Source organism: Notechis scutatus, chromosome 14, assembly GCF_049901735.1.
Source record: "Notechis scutatus isolate UNSWTSFEM ecotype Mainland chromosome 14, rNotScu1.2, whole genome shotgun sequence".
Classification (NCBI taxonomy): domain Eukaryota; kingdom Metazoa; phylum Chordata; class Lepidosauria; order Squamata; family Elapidae; genus Notechis; species Notechis scutatus.
In genome coordinates this window covers 3,804,293-3,821,141 of record NC_142022.1, presented here as the reverse complement: position 1 = coordinate 3,821,141, position 16,849 = coordinate 3,804,293, and the positions used below count along the sequence as shown (strand labels likewise).

The 16,849-nt window shown below is 43.3% G+C and overlaps 1 protein-coding gene and 1 long non-coding RNA gene across 2 annotated transcripts in view; one reads left to right on the top strand and one right to left on the bottom strand.

Annotated features, from left to right (window-relative positions):
- Window positions 1-2,987: 2,987 nt before the first annotated feature.
- Window positions 2,988-7,789, top strand: LOC113423841 (uncharacterized). Its single transcript, XM_026685403.2, has 2 exons — window positions 2,988-3,126; window positions 5,374-7,789. The coding sequence occupies exons 1-2, from the start codon at window positions 3,081-3,083 to the stop codon at window positions 7,305-7,307; spliced, it is 1,980 nt and encodes a 659-aa protein (XP_026541188.2). The 5' UTR covers window positions 2,988-3,080; the 3' UTR covers window positions 7,308-7,789.
- LOC148129502 (uncharacterized) overlaps window positions 3,466-16,849 on the bottom strand; it is a 157,534-nt gene continuing 144,150 nt past the window's right edge. Inside the window, exon 2 of the long non-coding RNA XR_015745344.1 lies at window positions 3,466-3,593. This is a non-coding gene — a long non-coding RNA (uncharacterized LOC148129502). The remainder of the gene's footprint in view (window positions 3,594-16,849) is intronic.

Sequence of the window (16,849 nt, the reverse complement as noted above, 5' to 3'; positions counted from 1 at the left end):
CAGTTCCCAGAGGGCTCTACACCCCATTTGCACCACTCAAGTGACCTGAGGACACAGACAAACCTCCAGGTGGCCTCAACAACCCTCTAAAAGGATGTAAATGACCAGTTGTCTGCAAGGAATATAAATCCTTCCATTCCCCACCATCCAGCCAGAGCTGAAGAAGCTTCTTGGACGAGAAGCGAAACGTCTTCAAAGAAAAACCAAGAAAGTCCAGTTGCTTCCTGAAAGAATCACCTTCAGGACAACCAGGACCTGGATGACGGAGGATCTCCATCAACATTTCTGGCCCCTGCTGCTCAGCCTCATGGTTGCTATCTACCAAGCCCTTGACTTACAACAAGTTCATTTAGTGAACCAGTTACAATGGCCCTGAAAAATGACCTACGACCGTTTTTCACACTTAAGATGGTTGCAGCATCCCCACGGGTCACAGGATCTAAATTCAGGTGCTTAGCCGCGTCCTGGGGGTCACATGATCCCCTTTTGGGATCTTCTGAGAAGCAAAGTCAGTCTGTTCTGACCCAAACACGAAACCTTTTAATGATCGTTTACGAATTCCGTTCCTCCCCGGTTAAAAGGCTGTTCCAAAGTCGTTGTCTCTGATAAGAATCAGCCTTGCCAAGGTGGTGCAAGGCTGCCAAGAACACCAGGTAAAGTTACTAAGCAATATTTCAAACACAAACCAAGATATTCCGAAAGTCCACAAGGCTTGAATGCAAAAACTTCTTTGCTTCCTGCAAAGAACTCCGGTTTCTCAGCTGGCTTTTATCTCTTAAGGGAGGGACCATTACCTTGGCCTCCCGAGTCGCCTGTGCTGCTGCAGCTGCTCTTTCCTGCAAGCAGCCCTGCGCGCACACGCCCTGGGCACAGGCTCCTCGGGGTCCTCTTCCTCACTGCTGCCAGCCTCCACGCTCTCCAAAGGCAGCACTCCACTCCCTGATGGTCCTGGCCCCATCCCTGCATCCCACGCAGGCCCCTCCTCTGAGTCCTCGCTCTCCGAGACCTCAGCTGCCTGCACCTGCTGCCGGTGAACCACAACACAGTGGGGAAGCCAGATTCACTTCACAATCAGGAGACTAACTTAACAAGGGCACGATTGACTTGCCAACTGTGGCAAAAGGTCCTAAAATGAGGCAGAATGCCTTTCACAGCTATCTTGCTTAGGAACAAAAATGTTGAACTCAACTGCCTCAATCAGTGAAGATTTCTAGAAAATAATAAATATATAAAGATGTACTATTTTTTATTATATCTACAAAATTGTTTTAGGATAGATTTGGGAGGATAATATGAATCGTTATAAAATAAACTAAGTAAATTATAGTTATCTCGTAAAATATGAATGAATAAAATTATAGTCAAATGATTGATTAACAATGATACTAAGGTATTCAATGTTTGATTGATAATATGAGCTATTATGCAATGTAACTGTAACTGAAGACTATGAAATGGATGCACAAATTTTTTTTTTGTAAACCAACCGGCACACTGCTTGTATATCTATGGAAGAAAGTTTGATGTTTTTTTGTTTTGTTTGTTTTTGTCTGTTTTTAAAAAACCAATAAAATTTACAAAAAAAAAAAAAAATAGCAAGAATGTTCAAGAATAAATCCAAAAAATGTTGGAAATGTCATCAGATACCTGGCTCATATTACCATATGTGGTGGACTTGTGTGGATGCTAAAAATTACTGGACTAAAATCCACACGTGGTTGGAAAAAATGACAAAAAAGCATATAGATTTGAAACCAGAGATATTTTCATTGGGAATTTTACCTGAAATATATAGTAAAGACTTGAAATACCTGATTGTAAATGTATTAACAGCGGCTAGGATTGTATTTGCTAAAAACTGGAAAAATGAGAAAATACCATCACAGGAGGAAATCATTAAGAAAATATTGGAACATGCTGAAATGAGTAGATTGACTTTTGAAATTAGAGAACAAGATGATAAACAATTTTATAAAATTTGGGATCTATTCTATCAATGGTTAGACAATAAAATATAGTAATGAAATATGCAGACTTTTAGAAAATAATAAATATATAAAGATGTATTCTTTTCTTATATCTACAAAATGATTCTAGGATAGATCTGGGATGATAATCTGAGTTGTCATAAAACAAATTAAGTAAAATATGATCATTTTGGAAAACATGAATGAATAAAAGTATGGTCAAATGATTAATAATAATGTATTTAATATATTGATTTAAAATACGAGATTATATACAATGTAATTATAATTGAAGACTATGAAATGGAAGCACAAAACAATTTGTAAACCAACCGGCACACTGTATGTACATATATGGAAGATGATTTGATGTTTTTATGTTTTGTTTATGTTTGTTTTAAAAACCAATAAAAAATTATATAAAAAACAACAACGTTGAGCTCCATCTCTGTTTTGACGTCTACCTGTCCCTTTGGGCGTATAGGAGACGTCTAACCCTGCACACCCTATTCTTCGTTGCAACCCAACAAGCCACTGCAGCGATTCACTTTAACAACCGCGGCTCTGGCCGTCACTAACCAGAGTTGCGTGCTTTTTTAAGGGCCACTCATGTGCTTAACAGAGTCTTGCACAAAGTCTGAAATCGAAGAGGAAGTGATCCTATCTTGGATAAATGAGCAGAAAGTTACTTCCTCCAGAGATTTAAGAGTTTCTCCTTCTGTAACGAGGTCCGTGTAGCATGTAATGCTTTACCCAATAATGAAAAGCCAATTGGTGCATGTTTGCCCCTCAACGTTGACTCAGGGTTTTATTTGAGCCCTTTCTAAGTATTTGACCTGCGAAAACCTGTCAAAGGAAAACACTGTGTGTGTATGTGTGGAGCAACAATCACAAAACGGCTCGGGGTGGGGAGGGAGAATTTCCCTGCCACTTCCCTGTTGTGCAACTCTTTCCTTTTTGTCCAGTGTCATCTCTGACGTAGGGCTGGGAAGGATGGGTGGTTCCAAGGGCATTTATATGGGACAAATTCCAGGGCCAACTGTACATACACCACAGAGAGACCAACAATCGCCATCCAGAAGTGAGAGGATTTGTTGCGTTCCACACAGCAGCATGGATGGCTTTCTCCAGCAATGGCCCCGGTGGAAGATTCACAAAGGTGAGGACCCAAAGGAAGGGGGTAAAAATTGAAATTCTGCATTGCTTTTTAAACTTGGGGAGCACACCACTCCCCAAGTTTTTGTTTCATATTAACTAAAATTTGGCTTTGTGGGTTAATAGTGTCAACCCACCCAGGGTGGTTTATAAACCATGGCTTATCAGCTAATGATCCCAGCCAGCAGTGTTGGATTCAAGACATTGTGGCTAAACAAACTGACTTAAATGTCATGCATAAGGCCAGGGGGTCTATAGAGCGTACATGAATTAGATAAGGGAGGAAAATTATTAATGTTTTAAGTTGGAAAGAGCATGTAGCACGTTGCCAGCACTTAGAAGATAGATAGATAGAATTCTTTATTGGCCAAGTGGGATTGGGGACACAAGGAATTTGGCTTGGTGCAAATGCTCAGTGTACATAAAAGAAAAGATACATTCATCAAGAGTCAAGAATCATCAGGTACAACACTTAATGATAGTCACAGGGTGCAATAAGCAATCAAATCATACTGGGAAACCGTCAATATAAACTGTAAGGATACAAGCGACAAAGTTACAGTCATACAGTCACAAGTGGGAGGTGATGGGTGATAAGGACTGATGAGAAGATGAACAGTAATAGTAGTGCAGACTTTGTAAATAGTTGGAGGGAATTATTTCTTTAGCAATACTCTTGATTACTGGGCTGCTTTATACTGCACTGTTGAGAGACCACACTTGGAATTCTGCCTCTAGTTTTGGTCTCCATATGGTATTAAAAAGATGTTGAGACTCCAGAAAGAGTGCAGAGAAGAGCAACAAAGAGGATTAGGGGACTGGAGGCTAAAACATGAAACAAGTTTGCAGGAATAGGGTATGTCTAAGACTAGTGAAAAAAGGGGAGAGATGATAGCAGTCTTCCAGTATTTGAGGGACTACCACAAAGAAGAGGGAGTCAAGCTATTCTCCAAAGAACATAGAGGCAGGAGGAGAAGCAATGGAAGGGAATTAATCAAGGAGAGAAGCAACTTGGAATTAAGGAGATACTTCCTGACAGTGAGGACAATTAACCAGTGGAACAGCTTGCCACCAGAAGTTGTGCGTGCTCCATCACTGGAAGTTTTTAAAACATTGGACAGCCATTTGTCTGGAAAAGTATAAGGTTTCCTGCTTGAGCAGGGGGTTGGACTAGATGACCTACAAGGCCCCTTCCAACTCAGTTATTCTGTATCCAGGTTCGATCTCCATGGTGTAAAAAAAGACGTTGAGTGGGTGCAGAGTGCAGAGAAGAGCAACAAAGATGATGAGGGGACTGGAGGCTCAAACATACAATGAACGGTTGCTACAGCACTGGAGGTTCTTCGGTACCACTTCTCTGAAATGGTCTAGGGTCTCCTGCTTTTGAGCAGGGGGTTGGACTAGAAGACCTCCAGGTTCCCTGCCAGCTGTGTTATTCTGTATGTGCACAATAACATTGTACCAAAGAGGAACTAAATGCATGACAGTACCTTGTGTTCCTATTATTACCATGTTCTGTGGGCATCATTGAGCGAAGTTAGAAACATGCAGAGACTGTTCCCTTTAATGGCAATTTAAATGATGTAAGACCATTTTTACCCTCACCCTTCTTCAGATTCTAGCATACCCAATTCACAATTCGGCCAAAGTTCAGAAAGAGTGGCTAGCTGATAACAAGGCTCATCTCAAATGATAAATTGTTTAGCCATCATTTCTTGAAGTGGTCATCAAAGTCTGGACTGGCACATTATGCTACGCTAAACCCAAATCTGATTGTTGCTTTTTCCCATGGCACTAAGCCAAAATGAAAAACAAACAAACCATGGTTTAGTGCCATGGAGGCAACAAGAAAGCTTTGCAGACAAGGATGGCAACTGTAACTTAAGACACCCATTTATTGCTAAGTGTAATAAGGTGTTTTACCCTGGGGCAGGGGGTTGGACTAGAAGACCTTTAAGGTCCCTTCCTGCCCCAAAATTCTATGGTTCCAACACATTAGCCCAGTCTTTCTTAACCTTGGCCACTTTTAAGACTTCTGGGAGTTGAAGTCCACACATCTTAAAGCAGCCAAAGTTGAGAGAGACTGTATTGGACATTAATCCCACATAGTCGAGTAGTACGGTCTACCAACAAGCCATGTGATCAATTGTTAAGGCTCCACTGACCAATGGATTCCCAGAAAGAGCAATTTTATAGTGGCGATATGGCTAGGAAGCTAATAGATCCCTTTTTCTCCCTTCCTTCCTTCCAGTCTCCATCAGCGCAATCGTGTTCGTCTCGGCAGCCTTGAGTTCGGCCACAGAAGTGGTTTCCCGATGCTCCATGACCAAAATCAATGACCACATAGTAGCCAACTGCCAGGCCCAAGGCCTCAAGGCCACCCCCAAGGTGGACGTGTCCACTCAGGTCCTGCTGTTGAATTTTAACCTCTTCTCCCTCCTGCAGGAGTCTTCCTTCCCACAGATGAGTGCCCTGAAGATGCTGTCGTTGGGAAAACAATTGGGCAAGCCTCTCCATGTTGGAGAGAGGGCCTTTGCAAACGTGCCCAACATCACCTTCCTAGACTTGGGAGGCAACGCAAAGTTGTCACTGCATCCCAAAGCATTCCAGGGTTTGACCAAACTCAAGGTATTACTCTTAGACACTAGTGGTTTTGACAACAGAATCCTGGAGAGGGGCTATTTCCAAGACCTTTTATCGCTGGAAACCTTGGACCTTCAAGGAAACCAACTTCATCGGTTGAATCCAGATCCCACCTTCCAAAGACTGAAAAAATTAAGCGTCCTCCAGCTGAAACTCAACAAAATCGAGGCCATTTGTGGGAATGACCTCCAACACCTCAGAGGGCGCCATTTGACCATCCTTGACCTCTCCTCCAATCGACTGTCAAGCAATGGTTCTTCTTGCCCCAAACCATTTCGCAAAATCACTCTGGGCACCTTGGACCTCTCTTCCAACCCGTGGGATGTGGTGCGACTCAAAATGTTCCTCAAAAACCTGGACGGCACAATGATCCAGAACCTCAAGGTGCAACATTCAGGAGCCATTGGCAGCGGCTTTGGGTTCCACAACTTGAAGGACATTTCAGCCACCACATTCTCGGGGCTGCGTCACAGCCACATCCGGACTTTCGACATGTCTCATTGTTTTCTCAGCACACTGAACACCTCCGTCTTCTCAAACTTGCCAGACCTCACCACCTTGTTCTTGAGATCCAACCAGATTAATAAGATTCAACCGGGGGCATTTTCAGGGTTGAAGAAGCTCCAAGTTCTTGATCTGTCCAACAATCTCCTTGGAGAACTGTACACAGGAGGACTGGAGGATTTGAAGTCCTCTCCTTTACAACATCTGATTCTGAAGTCCAACCACATTGGAATTGTTCAGCATAACGCCCTGGTGGGTCTAAATTCTTTGCAGTTCCTTGACCTGCAAGACAACGCTCTTGACCGAGTTCCCAGGGGGAATCTCCCTTCCTTGCTGCATCTTAATTTGGGACAAAACAGGATCCGGGACACCTGGGGCATAGAAAAACTTGGCCCAAACCTGATCCATCTTAATCTCTCCTCCAACCACCTAAAGGACCTGGCGAACGTCTGGAATCATCTCGCCAAGATCCCCTCCTTAACGTTTCTGAATCTCTCCAGCAACCACCTGGCAAGTTGTTCGCGTGTTGAGAAGTCTCCAAGGCAACTCATGCAACTGGACCTTTCCCACAACAATCTGGGAAGCATTTGGGCCACCCAGAAATGCATGGACCTCTTCCAGCATTTAGAGAAACTCCAGGTGTTAAATCTCAGCTCCAATCACCTTCAAGACTTGCCTGAGAAACTTTTCCAGAGTTTGGCGTCTTTAGAAATCCTGGACCTCGGGGCCAACAGGTTGTATAAACTTCCAGAACAGATTTTCCGTCATTTGAAATCCCTGCGTAGTCTCAGTCTCCATGGAAATCCACTGGTGACCCTCTCGCCTTCCTTGTTTCAACCAATGGGGAAGCTGCAATTCTTGGATTTGAGGGAATTGTCCTTAATTTGCACCTGTGACCTCAACAATTTCCAGAACTGGCTGCAGAACCAAAACACAATTGTGAAGGCATCTGAAGTTCTCCTGACTTGCATGCACACCAGCTCTAATTTCCAGAGGCAGCCCATGAGCCAGTTCCTACAGAACAACTGTGCCTTTTAGACCAGAGGTCCCCAACCTTTTGGACCTCAGGGACCAACAAATTCATAATTTTAAATCCCACGGACCACCAATACGATTTTTTTTAAAAAAAAAGATAAATACATTTGCAAAATAATGATCAGAGAACTTCCACTTTATATGAAATGCATCTATTTAACAAAATTATAAACGCTTATTTAATTATTACAAAATCATAAATGCTTATTTAATCATAACAAAATCTTTAAAAGGTTGTTTAAGTGTAACAAAATTATTATAGTGTAATTATTACAAAACAATTGAAGCTTATTTAAGTATTACATGTTTGTAGTATGATATTTGTTCCTGCTTATTTGAAATAAGTTTATGGATTTGGGGCTCCAATGGACGTTACTGGAAGATGAAGAGTTGTTTTTAATTGCTGTGACAGATGAAAATGTCTTTTCGCACAAATGTGTTGTTGAAAATTGAATAAAAATTTTCATTGCTTTTTTACTCATCAATGGGTATTCACTTTTTACGGAGAGCCAGAAATGAGGTCTTGAGATGGATGATTGGAGCTTAGCTTTGAGACGGTCGTCGGATGATAGATCAATGAGGGCTTTCTTTTTCATGCATACTTAAATTGTTATCTTCAATGTTTGCTGCAAATAGATCTATTATCCACATATTGTCATGTCTGGGATCTTCTTTCTTTGGGTAATAATGACCAAAAGATTCTGTGAGTGACTGTAAGTGCTGTTGAACAATGATTATTACCTGCCGGTTGATCTCTCTCTCTCTCATATATTCATCAAAATTTGAAAACATCTGCAGATCTTCTTCAGCCAACTCCGTTTGCCACAGTAATATTTTCCTTTGAAAAGCATCCATTTTACCTCCTAGTGTGAACACGTCCTTAAGTTGTCCTTGCAAAGATATGTTTAGTTCATTTAACAACGATCTGCCAGGTATTCAAGCTTGGCTACCCACTCATTGTCAGACAAGAGTTCTTGAAATTTTGGATTATTTTGCTGGTACAAAAAATAATTTGACTTCTTCATGAAAGGCAAACAGTCGGGTTAGTATTTTGCCCCTTGACAGCCATCTCACCTCAGCGTGAAGGTGAGTATATTCAGAACCCATTTAGAATAGAATAGAGCTGGAAGGGACCTTGGAGATCTTCTAGTCCAGCCCCCTGGTCAAGCAGGAGAATCTATACAATCTCAGACAAGTGACTGTCCAGTCCAGTATTGCAGGCTAACTCTGCCAATTGCCAGCAGTTTGATCCTAATTTCACAAAGTGCCTCAAAAGTTCGAGAATTGAGTGCTTTGTGTTGAATTTCATTTACATTGTTAATAACATCTGATAATACTTCGTGTAGTTCTGGGGACAATGTTTTCATCGCAAGTTGCTCACAATGTATAATGCGGCGTGTAGACAAAATATCTGGGTGACCAACATTTTTCATCTTTGCAACAATTCCTGAAAGATGTCCAGTCATGTTTGCAGCACCATCTGTACATATATCCCAATACATTTTTACCATTCAATTCCGTGTTCCAGGAAATAACTATTCAGCGCTTCAAAAATCTCCAGAGCTAGTTGTGCTACCCAGCAAGTGGAGCAAGTAAAATAGTTCTCCCTGGAACTCTCCTTCACACTCAATCCTCACAAAACAAAGGATAAATGCCTTATTACTCATGTGTCTATTGTCAAGTTGAATTGCATAAAATGGTGAATTTTTCACCATTTTTATAACTTGATTTTCAATATCTTCAGCCATGTCTTCAATTCTGTGCACGACAGTGGTAGCAGACAAAAGAATTGCTTTCCGTTTCTGGACAACCCACTTTCCCAAAACCTATTCACCGGCTTGTAACATGCAAGCCTTAATTAATTCTTCTCCAATCATATAGCTTTTTATTTTGTGCGATCTGAAGCGCTATCAGATAAGAAGCCTTTAATAAGGACTTATCTTCAACAGTAGTTTTTGCTAAAGCAATTATTTGCTTTTGCATATTTTCATGCGTTCTTTGAAAATATTCAAGTAATTTGTTAGCTAAATCTGGGTGTTTTGATTGCAAGTGTCTTCTGAGTTTCGAAGGTTCCATGCCTTCATTGGATAAATTCTCAGAACACACAACACAAAGCGGCCATGGATCCAGTTCACTGCCAGGTTGTTGAATAAATCCAAATTTCAAGTAATTCGGATCATATTTTCTTGAGCTTTTTTCTTCTTTCCGCCTCGTTTTAATGTTCTTCCTAATGGTGCCTGACGAGGACTGTGGAGGTTCTGATTCATTGATCAGCTCACAGTTAAGTGAAGTATACATATTGTTATCTATATATATAAAAACAAAATGCACTCATCCATAATCACAAAATCTCCAGAACCATAAAGCCTACAAACTTGAAATCTGGCCCGTATGTTCCTCTTGGCTTCTAGGGGCTCACTAAGAAAGGATTTTTCAAAATGACTCTCAGAGCATTAGTATTTCCTATATTATTATTAACACGCTCTGATGCTAAGGAGCATTACCTTTTGAAAGAACTATTTGCTCCCCCCCAGAGGGTTTAAAGATAAAGAAGTTTGTCCTGACTAACTTCAGCAGCTCACTAACATGCCGTTCCTGTGGCTGAGTTTTCCCCCCATGTTCCCTGAAAAAATCCTATTGTCCAGCAATAGTTAAGTACGTACTTTACCTATTCCAGGCGAGGAAACACGGAGGTCCAGACACGTACCACCTGCAGTGGATCACGTCGGGGTCACCACTTGTGGTGGACTCCCATGGAAAGGATGAGACACAAGCGTGTGTACTCGGGATGGGAGTCTAGAGCAAATTCCAGTGCTCCCTTTTATTGAGAATTTTGTACATAGTAAGCATTCACATTGTGGATTTACAATAATTAGATATAGTACATAGAATTGTTTATACTTGTCTGAGCTGCTTAATTGTTTCTGGTGTTTGCTTTTAATTTCCTTGCTTTATCTCGGTGACCTTTAGGCAGACATGTATGTATAAGGTCTTAGACTAATCATTACCCAATACTCAAGTCAAAGTTTATTCCCACATGTTCCAAATGCAAAACACAGAGGAAAGTTTCAGTTTCAGAACACCAAGCAGCTTTAGTATAGAACAGTTGAGCTAAGCCACGCCCAGGCTCCTTGCTGCCTCCTCCTTGCTCACACAGCAAATACTCTTTCAATTTCCAAACAGCCCTCAACTCTCTCACACACTGACAGGATGCTAGCCAGATGAATACCGAAGGGTGCTGGTAGGCAGGGGCACAATTTTTCTCCCCCCTTATTTTCCTCTCCAAAAACTAAGCCTGATTACATAGTTTCATAGCAAAGCACAGGTATGGTGCGATTGCTACTCTTATCATTAGTAATGTTATCTTTTGTATTACTAAAGAAATGCAAAATATTCCTTTGCTTTTTTTTCACTCATGGAAACCACTAGAATCTAAAACCAAACAAGGATAGTTGTCAAAATCAAATTATTTGATGCCATGAAATATTACAAAGAAAATACAGTTAAGGCCAAACTTACCTAAAAAGAGCACCTGAGAAATAAATAAAACGATCGGATGAGAATTGGTATCCTCGGAGCAGAGTGACTGTTGTAATGGTTGAAACAATATGAAAGCATGCAGCTCGGCAGTGGTTGCCTCATCTTAAGACTACCCTGAGGTCACACTGCACCTCGTTTCCCCCTTGCTAGTGCAGTTTGTGAATTTAGTGCAGGGGTCCTCAAACTTTTAAAATGGGGCCAATTCACTGTCCCCAGACTTTAAAAAACTTTAAAAAACAAAATAAGTAGAATAAGTAAAAGTATCTTAAATTCGACAAGCTGTGAGTTTTCTTATACTATTTTGTGCATTATTTACAAATATATAGTTTATGCAACTATAAACATTTAACTTACATATTACTTATCCTTAATTCATCAACCATATAACTATCTTTGTTCGATCCAGTCATACCATTTCCCCCAAATTTTATAGTATTCGGCCTCCTCTCTCTCTTTTAACATCAAAGTTAATTTATCCATCTCGGCACATGTCATCATTTTCTCAGTTCTACAGGCTGTCTCCTGCTTCCTTGCTTAAAGACAAGTCAATCAAAGTTTAGTCCAGCCCCCTTTCCACTGCGCATGCCCAGTTTTTGACTCTGTCTTCATGCAAAGAGGACATGAGGAGAGAGTGCTCAGAAAGAAAGATAGAAAATATAGGATCAACGCTTTGGATTCTTTGAGAAAAAAGAGAGAGAAAAGAGGAAGAGTGAAAGTCAGCAAACCGTGAGTAAGCGAAAGAGCCGGGACTTCATCCCAAGATGGGAAAGCCCACACAGCTGTTTGGTGTTAAGAGAATAAGCGGCAGCAGCCTCAGTAAGAGCAGGCGGGCTCTCGATCGGCTAGCAAAGAAAGAGGGAAAATTAGCTAACTCTCAGCCTTCCCAGAGCCTTCGTTAAACAAACCAGAAGCCGCACAAAGCCTCAAGCGCTCTCCTTAATTGGGGCAAACACCGTCTTAGGCTGAGCAAGCTTCCAACACAGCCACACAAGCCTACCCAGGAGAAAGGGAGGCTAGAGTCCATGCTCAGGCCGGTCTGAGGATACTCATAACCGGGGCATCTATTGGCAAAAGCCAAAGGGAAAGACTAGGGCCGAATGTTCCGAAACTGAGGCAAGCCTGGAGGAGCAGCCTGCCCCCAGTCCAAGCAGAGAGCAAAGCACAAAGGAACCCAGAGAGGCTGGGAGGCCTTCCGAAAGGCCTCTCAGCAGGGTGTCCAAGGCAGACGAGAGGGAGGCATTAAGGAGACAAAGGGCCACTGAGAAATGCTTCTCAAGGGCAGAAAAGGAGGTGGAGAAGAATGGAAATTCCCGCGCTCCAACAGGCAAACCAATGCAAGCCAAGTATCAGGGAAGGAGTGCAACACTAGAGGGCACTGAAGACCAGCCTTTTCAGCCGGCTGTGTGTGTGGACGAAGGATTGAGTGAATCAGAAAGACATGTGTAACTCTCAGGCATGCAATGAAGAGCCCTCCCCCAAGAGAGAGAGATTTTCAAGAGTCGAGCTCTTCCTCCACAGCATCAGGGAGTCAGGAAAGAGTCTTTTAAAGAGGAAATGAGGGCTACGATGAAAGAAATGATGGCAGAATTCAGGGACAGTCAGGGTAACAGACCCAGCCTGAGACATAATGAGAGGAGACAGGATGCTCATCATCATTCTACTCGAGCAGGAGGAGTAAGGGAGGAACTGAGCTTCCAGGGAGACAGTTCCAGTAGATCAGACACTCACAGTGAGGCCTCTGTTTCAAGAGAGGAAGAATATAGGGAGTTAGTTTTCTCAGATGAGGAAGCTAATGAAGCAGAAACCCCAATGTTCACAGGTCTATTTCGTCACCAGCTGTTTAAGATGCTGCTGGGGAAGGCTAAGATAGCAACAGGTCTGGGGAGAATCACAGGGACAGAAGGGTCTGAGTCAGAACCATCTGATCCCAAAGATAGATTTTCTGTTAGAACCAAGGTTGAAAGTAAATCCATACCTTCACCTGAATCGTTCAGGGAAGTGGTGGAAGGACAGTTGGACAGACCAGTTATTTTCCCAACGCCAGGGGGGGAATGAGAGGAAATTTTATAATGTGGAACTAGCGGACCTATTTCCAGTTCCCACAATAGACAGCCCTGTGGCAGCCTCCACATCTGCTACAGTGCTGGCTAACGAAGCAGAGGATGGTCTAAAAAGGGAGGATAAGAAAACAGAACAGACCCTACAAAAAGTTCACCAGGCCGCGGCATGGACAGTAAAGGCAACATCCACGGCATTTTTCAGCAGAGCAGTCCTGATGTGGATTGAACAGATGGAGGAAAGGACGCCACCTGATTTGAACAAAATAACTGCTGCAACAGAGTTCATAGCAGAGGCCACACTTAATGGGGTCAAGTACGCAACTAAGGCCATCGCAGCTTAAGTGGCTGCAAGGCGACTTGTTTGGCTCCGCTACTGGCAGGCAGATCTGAAACATAAATGGAAACTGGCATCAACTCCAGTTAAAGGGGACAAACTTTTCGGGGAGGCCATTGAGCCATTACTGAGGACTAAGGACAAGAGGAAGGTCTTACCCAGGAAATTCGGTCAGGCAGATAGGTGACCTTCTCCATATACACGGCAACAGCCCTTTCCTGAAGCCACCCCCCATACACAGAGACAGTACGCACAGACCCATACTAGACATCCAGATAGGTCAGGATTTAGAGATAGGGGTGGACAACGGTCCCAGGGAAGGTGCCCCTTCCGGAGTTAGACCGGCAGGGCCTTCCATCATACAAAGTGACGGCTGGAACAATGCACCCATCAGCAGGAGACTGGACCTATTCACCAACCGATGTGAGTCAACAACAACGGACAAGTGGGTCCTAGACACATTAAGGCCTAGTTCTGGAATTCATCTCCATACCCCCGAGCTCATTCAGAAGATGCCCGACGCCAAGGGAGAGAACCAAAAGGGTGATTATGGAAACAGCAGTTCAACATCTGCTGGACATTGGGGCGATACAAGTGGTACCAGAGAATGAACAGGGACAAGGGTTCTATTCAAACCTGTTTGTTGTGCAGAAGTCGTCGGGGGGGTGGAGACCGATTTTGGATCTCAAATTATTAAAGAGGCACATACTGTAGCATACAAGAGATTCAAGATGCAGTCCCTGCAAGCTATACTACGGAGCATCTGGGAGGGGGATGTCCTGACATCAGTAGACCTCACAGATGCTAACTTACACATACCTATTACCAGGAGGCATCGGATGTTCCTGCGGTTTTGTTATGCAGGGAGACACTACCAGTGCCGGGCTCTACCATTCGGCCTGTCCTCAGCAGCCTTCCTCAGGACAAAGCCCATACGGATCCAATGCAACTTTAGACGACATATTAATACAGTCAACATCGACTGAGCACAGAGTGATCTAGAAACCACAATACAGACATTACAAGAGCATGGCTTTTTGGTGAATTTCGAAAAGAGCCACTTAGAACCGACAAGGCTTTTACAACACTTAGGAGCTGTAATAGACACCAACTGCTGCGAGGTTTACCTGTCACAAGAAAGTCAGGACAGCATGAGGTCATCAATAAATCAAGTGAACACAGCTCCGGGGGTGTCCCTAGACTTGCTGTCACAAATATTAGGGAAGATGACAACATGCATCTCGATAGTACCTTGGGCCAGGCTGCACGCAAGGACATTGCAGTGGTTCCTATTACCTTACCAGAGAGCAGGCAACGGCAATACGGGAACCAAGGTACGAGTCCCCCCCAGAGTGAAGCAGTCACTCTAGTGGGGATCACCCGCAGTGACGAGGGGATGTGGGTTCAAGGAACCCACCCTGTCAGGAATCTGTCCACCAAGTAGTTGGGTTGGCAATATATAAACCAACAATCTATGTTTGTAGCTTTAAGACAAAATCACTGTATTGATTTATACTATATTCCGATTGGTTGATTATATTGCAAATTACCATAAGAGGGAGCTAGAGATCATAGCGTGCTCTCTCTGACATTCTGTTTGTCTGACATTCTGTTGCTATCTAAGATTCTCTGTTGTATTTATGCTGTGCTTATACTTTGATATTTTTGTTTACTGAAAATGACAAAGGCAACCGGTAAGAAGACTTTGTAATTGGATATTCTTTGGACTGTAAAACGTATATGACCTGGACTGTTTATTGGACTGTGCTATTTCTTAAAGTAAACTCAATGTAGTGTATCTCTGTGTGGCTGAATAATTATTCATAACTATCTCATAAACATTTTCATGTGCATATCCTTGTTACACATGGGTTATTCTGTACATATCATAACACACCCAACTATCACAACAGATGCAAGTTTAGTCGGCTAGGGAGTCCACTGTCAGAGCCAGATTACACAGGGTCAGTGGTCTCAGTCAGACCTCAAGAACATCAACTGGTTGGAGCTCAGGGCATCTCACCTGGCTCTAAGGGCCTTCAGGTCAGTGATAGTGGGACAGCATGTGTCAATCCTGACAGACATGACCACCAAGGCTCATATCAACAGGCAGAGGGGGTACTGGCCAAGGGGTTTGCTCCACGCATTTCCCCCACTCCCCCTGATACCAAGGGTAATCAAGAAAGTGATATAAGAGGGAGTGGACGTCTTAATGATAGCACCTCTCTGGCCTGGGAGGTGTTGGTAGGCGGATCTGGTAGATCTGTCGGTATCCAGACCATGGAGAATTCCCCCAGACAAGGTAGAACTGAGTCAGGGAGCCATACGACACCCAGAGCCACAATGGCTTCAACTAACCGTATGGCACTTGAGAGGACCACGCTAAAGTGTTTAGTGTTCAGACAAGGTAATACAGACACTCCAGGCATCCAGGAGACCATCAACCAACAGAATTTATGATGCTACTTGGAGAGCATTTGGAACCTGGTGTTCCAAGAAACAAATAGATCCAACCACAGTGTTGGTTACTCAAGTGCTGGATTTTCTCCAGGAAGGCCTAGAGAAGGGTTTAACCCCTAACACCTTAAGGAGGCAAGTAGCAGTGATAGCTTTGGTGTTGGGTTGCGGGACCTCGGAGTCCCTCTCACAACACCCCCTAATCCGCACGTTCATCAGGGGAGCAACTAATCTAAAGCCACCAGTAATACACAGGTACCCTACTTGGGACTTGACAAAGGTGCTAAGGGCGCTCATGACTGAGCCCTTTGAACCACTGAGGTCAGGACTATCCTCACTCACCCTTAAGGTGGCCTTCCTAATAGCCATTACATCAGCCAGAAGAGTATCAGAGTTGGCAACATTATCCATGAGGACCTCTGTATAGTTCACCCCAACAGGGTAGTATTAAGATTAGACCCAACCTTTATCCCAAAGATCAATTCTACGTTCCAGACTTCTGCCTGGAACCGGTCCATAGCCTAGAAAGGAAGTGGTATTCCTTGGATGTTAGGAGAGCTATACACATTTATATTAAGAGGACAAGGCCCCTTAGAAAAACAGAAGCATTGTTCGTTTCATTTAGACCGAGTTCGTTGGGACAAAGGGTTTCACCATCTACCATAGGCAGATGGATCAGGACATGTATCACAAAAGCTTATAAAAGCCAATCATTGCAACTGCCAGGTAACATTACGGCACATTCAACCAGGAGTGCAGCCACATCAGCGGCATGGAAGACACAGGCCTCGATTGAAGAGATCTGTAGGGCAGCAACATGGTCATTGCCATCTCCATTCATGAGAAATTATAAACTGGATACGTTTGCATCAGCGGAAGCATCCTTTGGAAGAAGAGTGCCACAAAGAGTTCACATGGAGATGGGGGCTCGGGACAAGGAGTTGGCCCGCCCTCAGGACAATTAGCTTTGGTACGTCCCACGCTTTGGATTCTCCGACCCATAGAACTGAGAAAGAGCGTTGGGCTTACCTGAAACGCATCTTCTAGCTGTACGGGAGAAGAATCCAAATCCCACCCTTAGTCAGTCACGAGCTCAGAACGGTCAAGAGCGAGCACCAAGAACTCTCCAAGTCAATCATCAGCCTTCATCAAAA

Bases quoted from the DNA above. Each gene is read 5' to 3' on its own strand.
- LOC113423841 (XM_026685403.2), top strand. From the start codon at position 3,081: ATGGATGGCTTTCTCCAGCAATGGCCCCGGTGGAAGATTCACAAAG. The intron at 3,127-5,373 runs GTGAGGACCCAA...CCTTCCTTCCAG, and splicing joins CCGGTGGAAGATTCACAAAG to TCTCCATCAGCGCAATCGTG.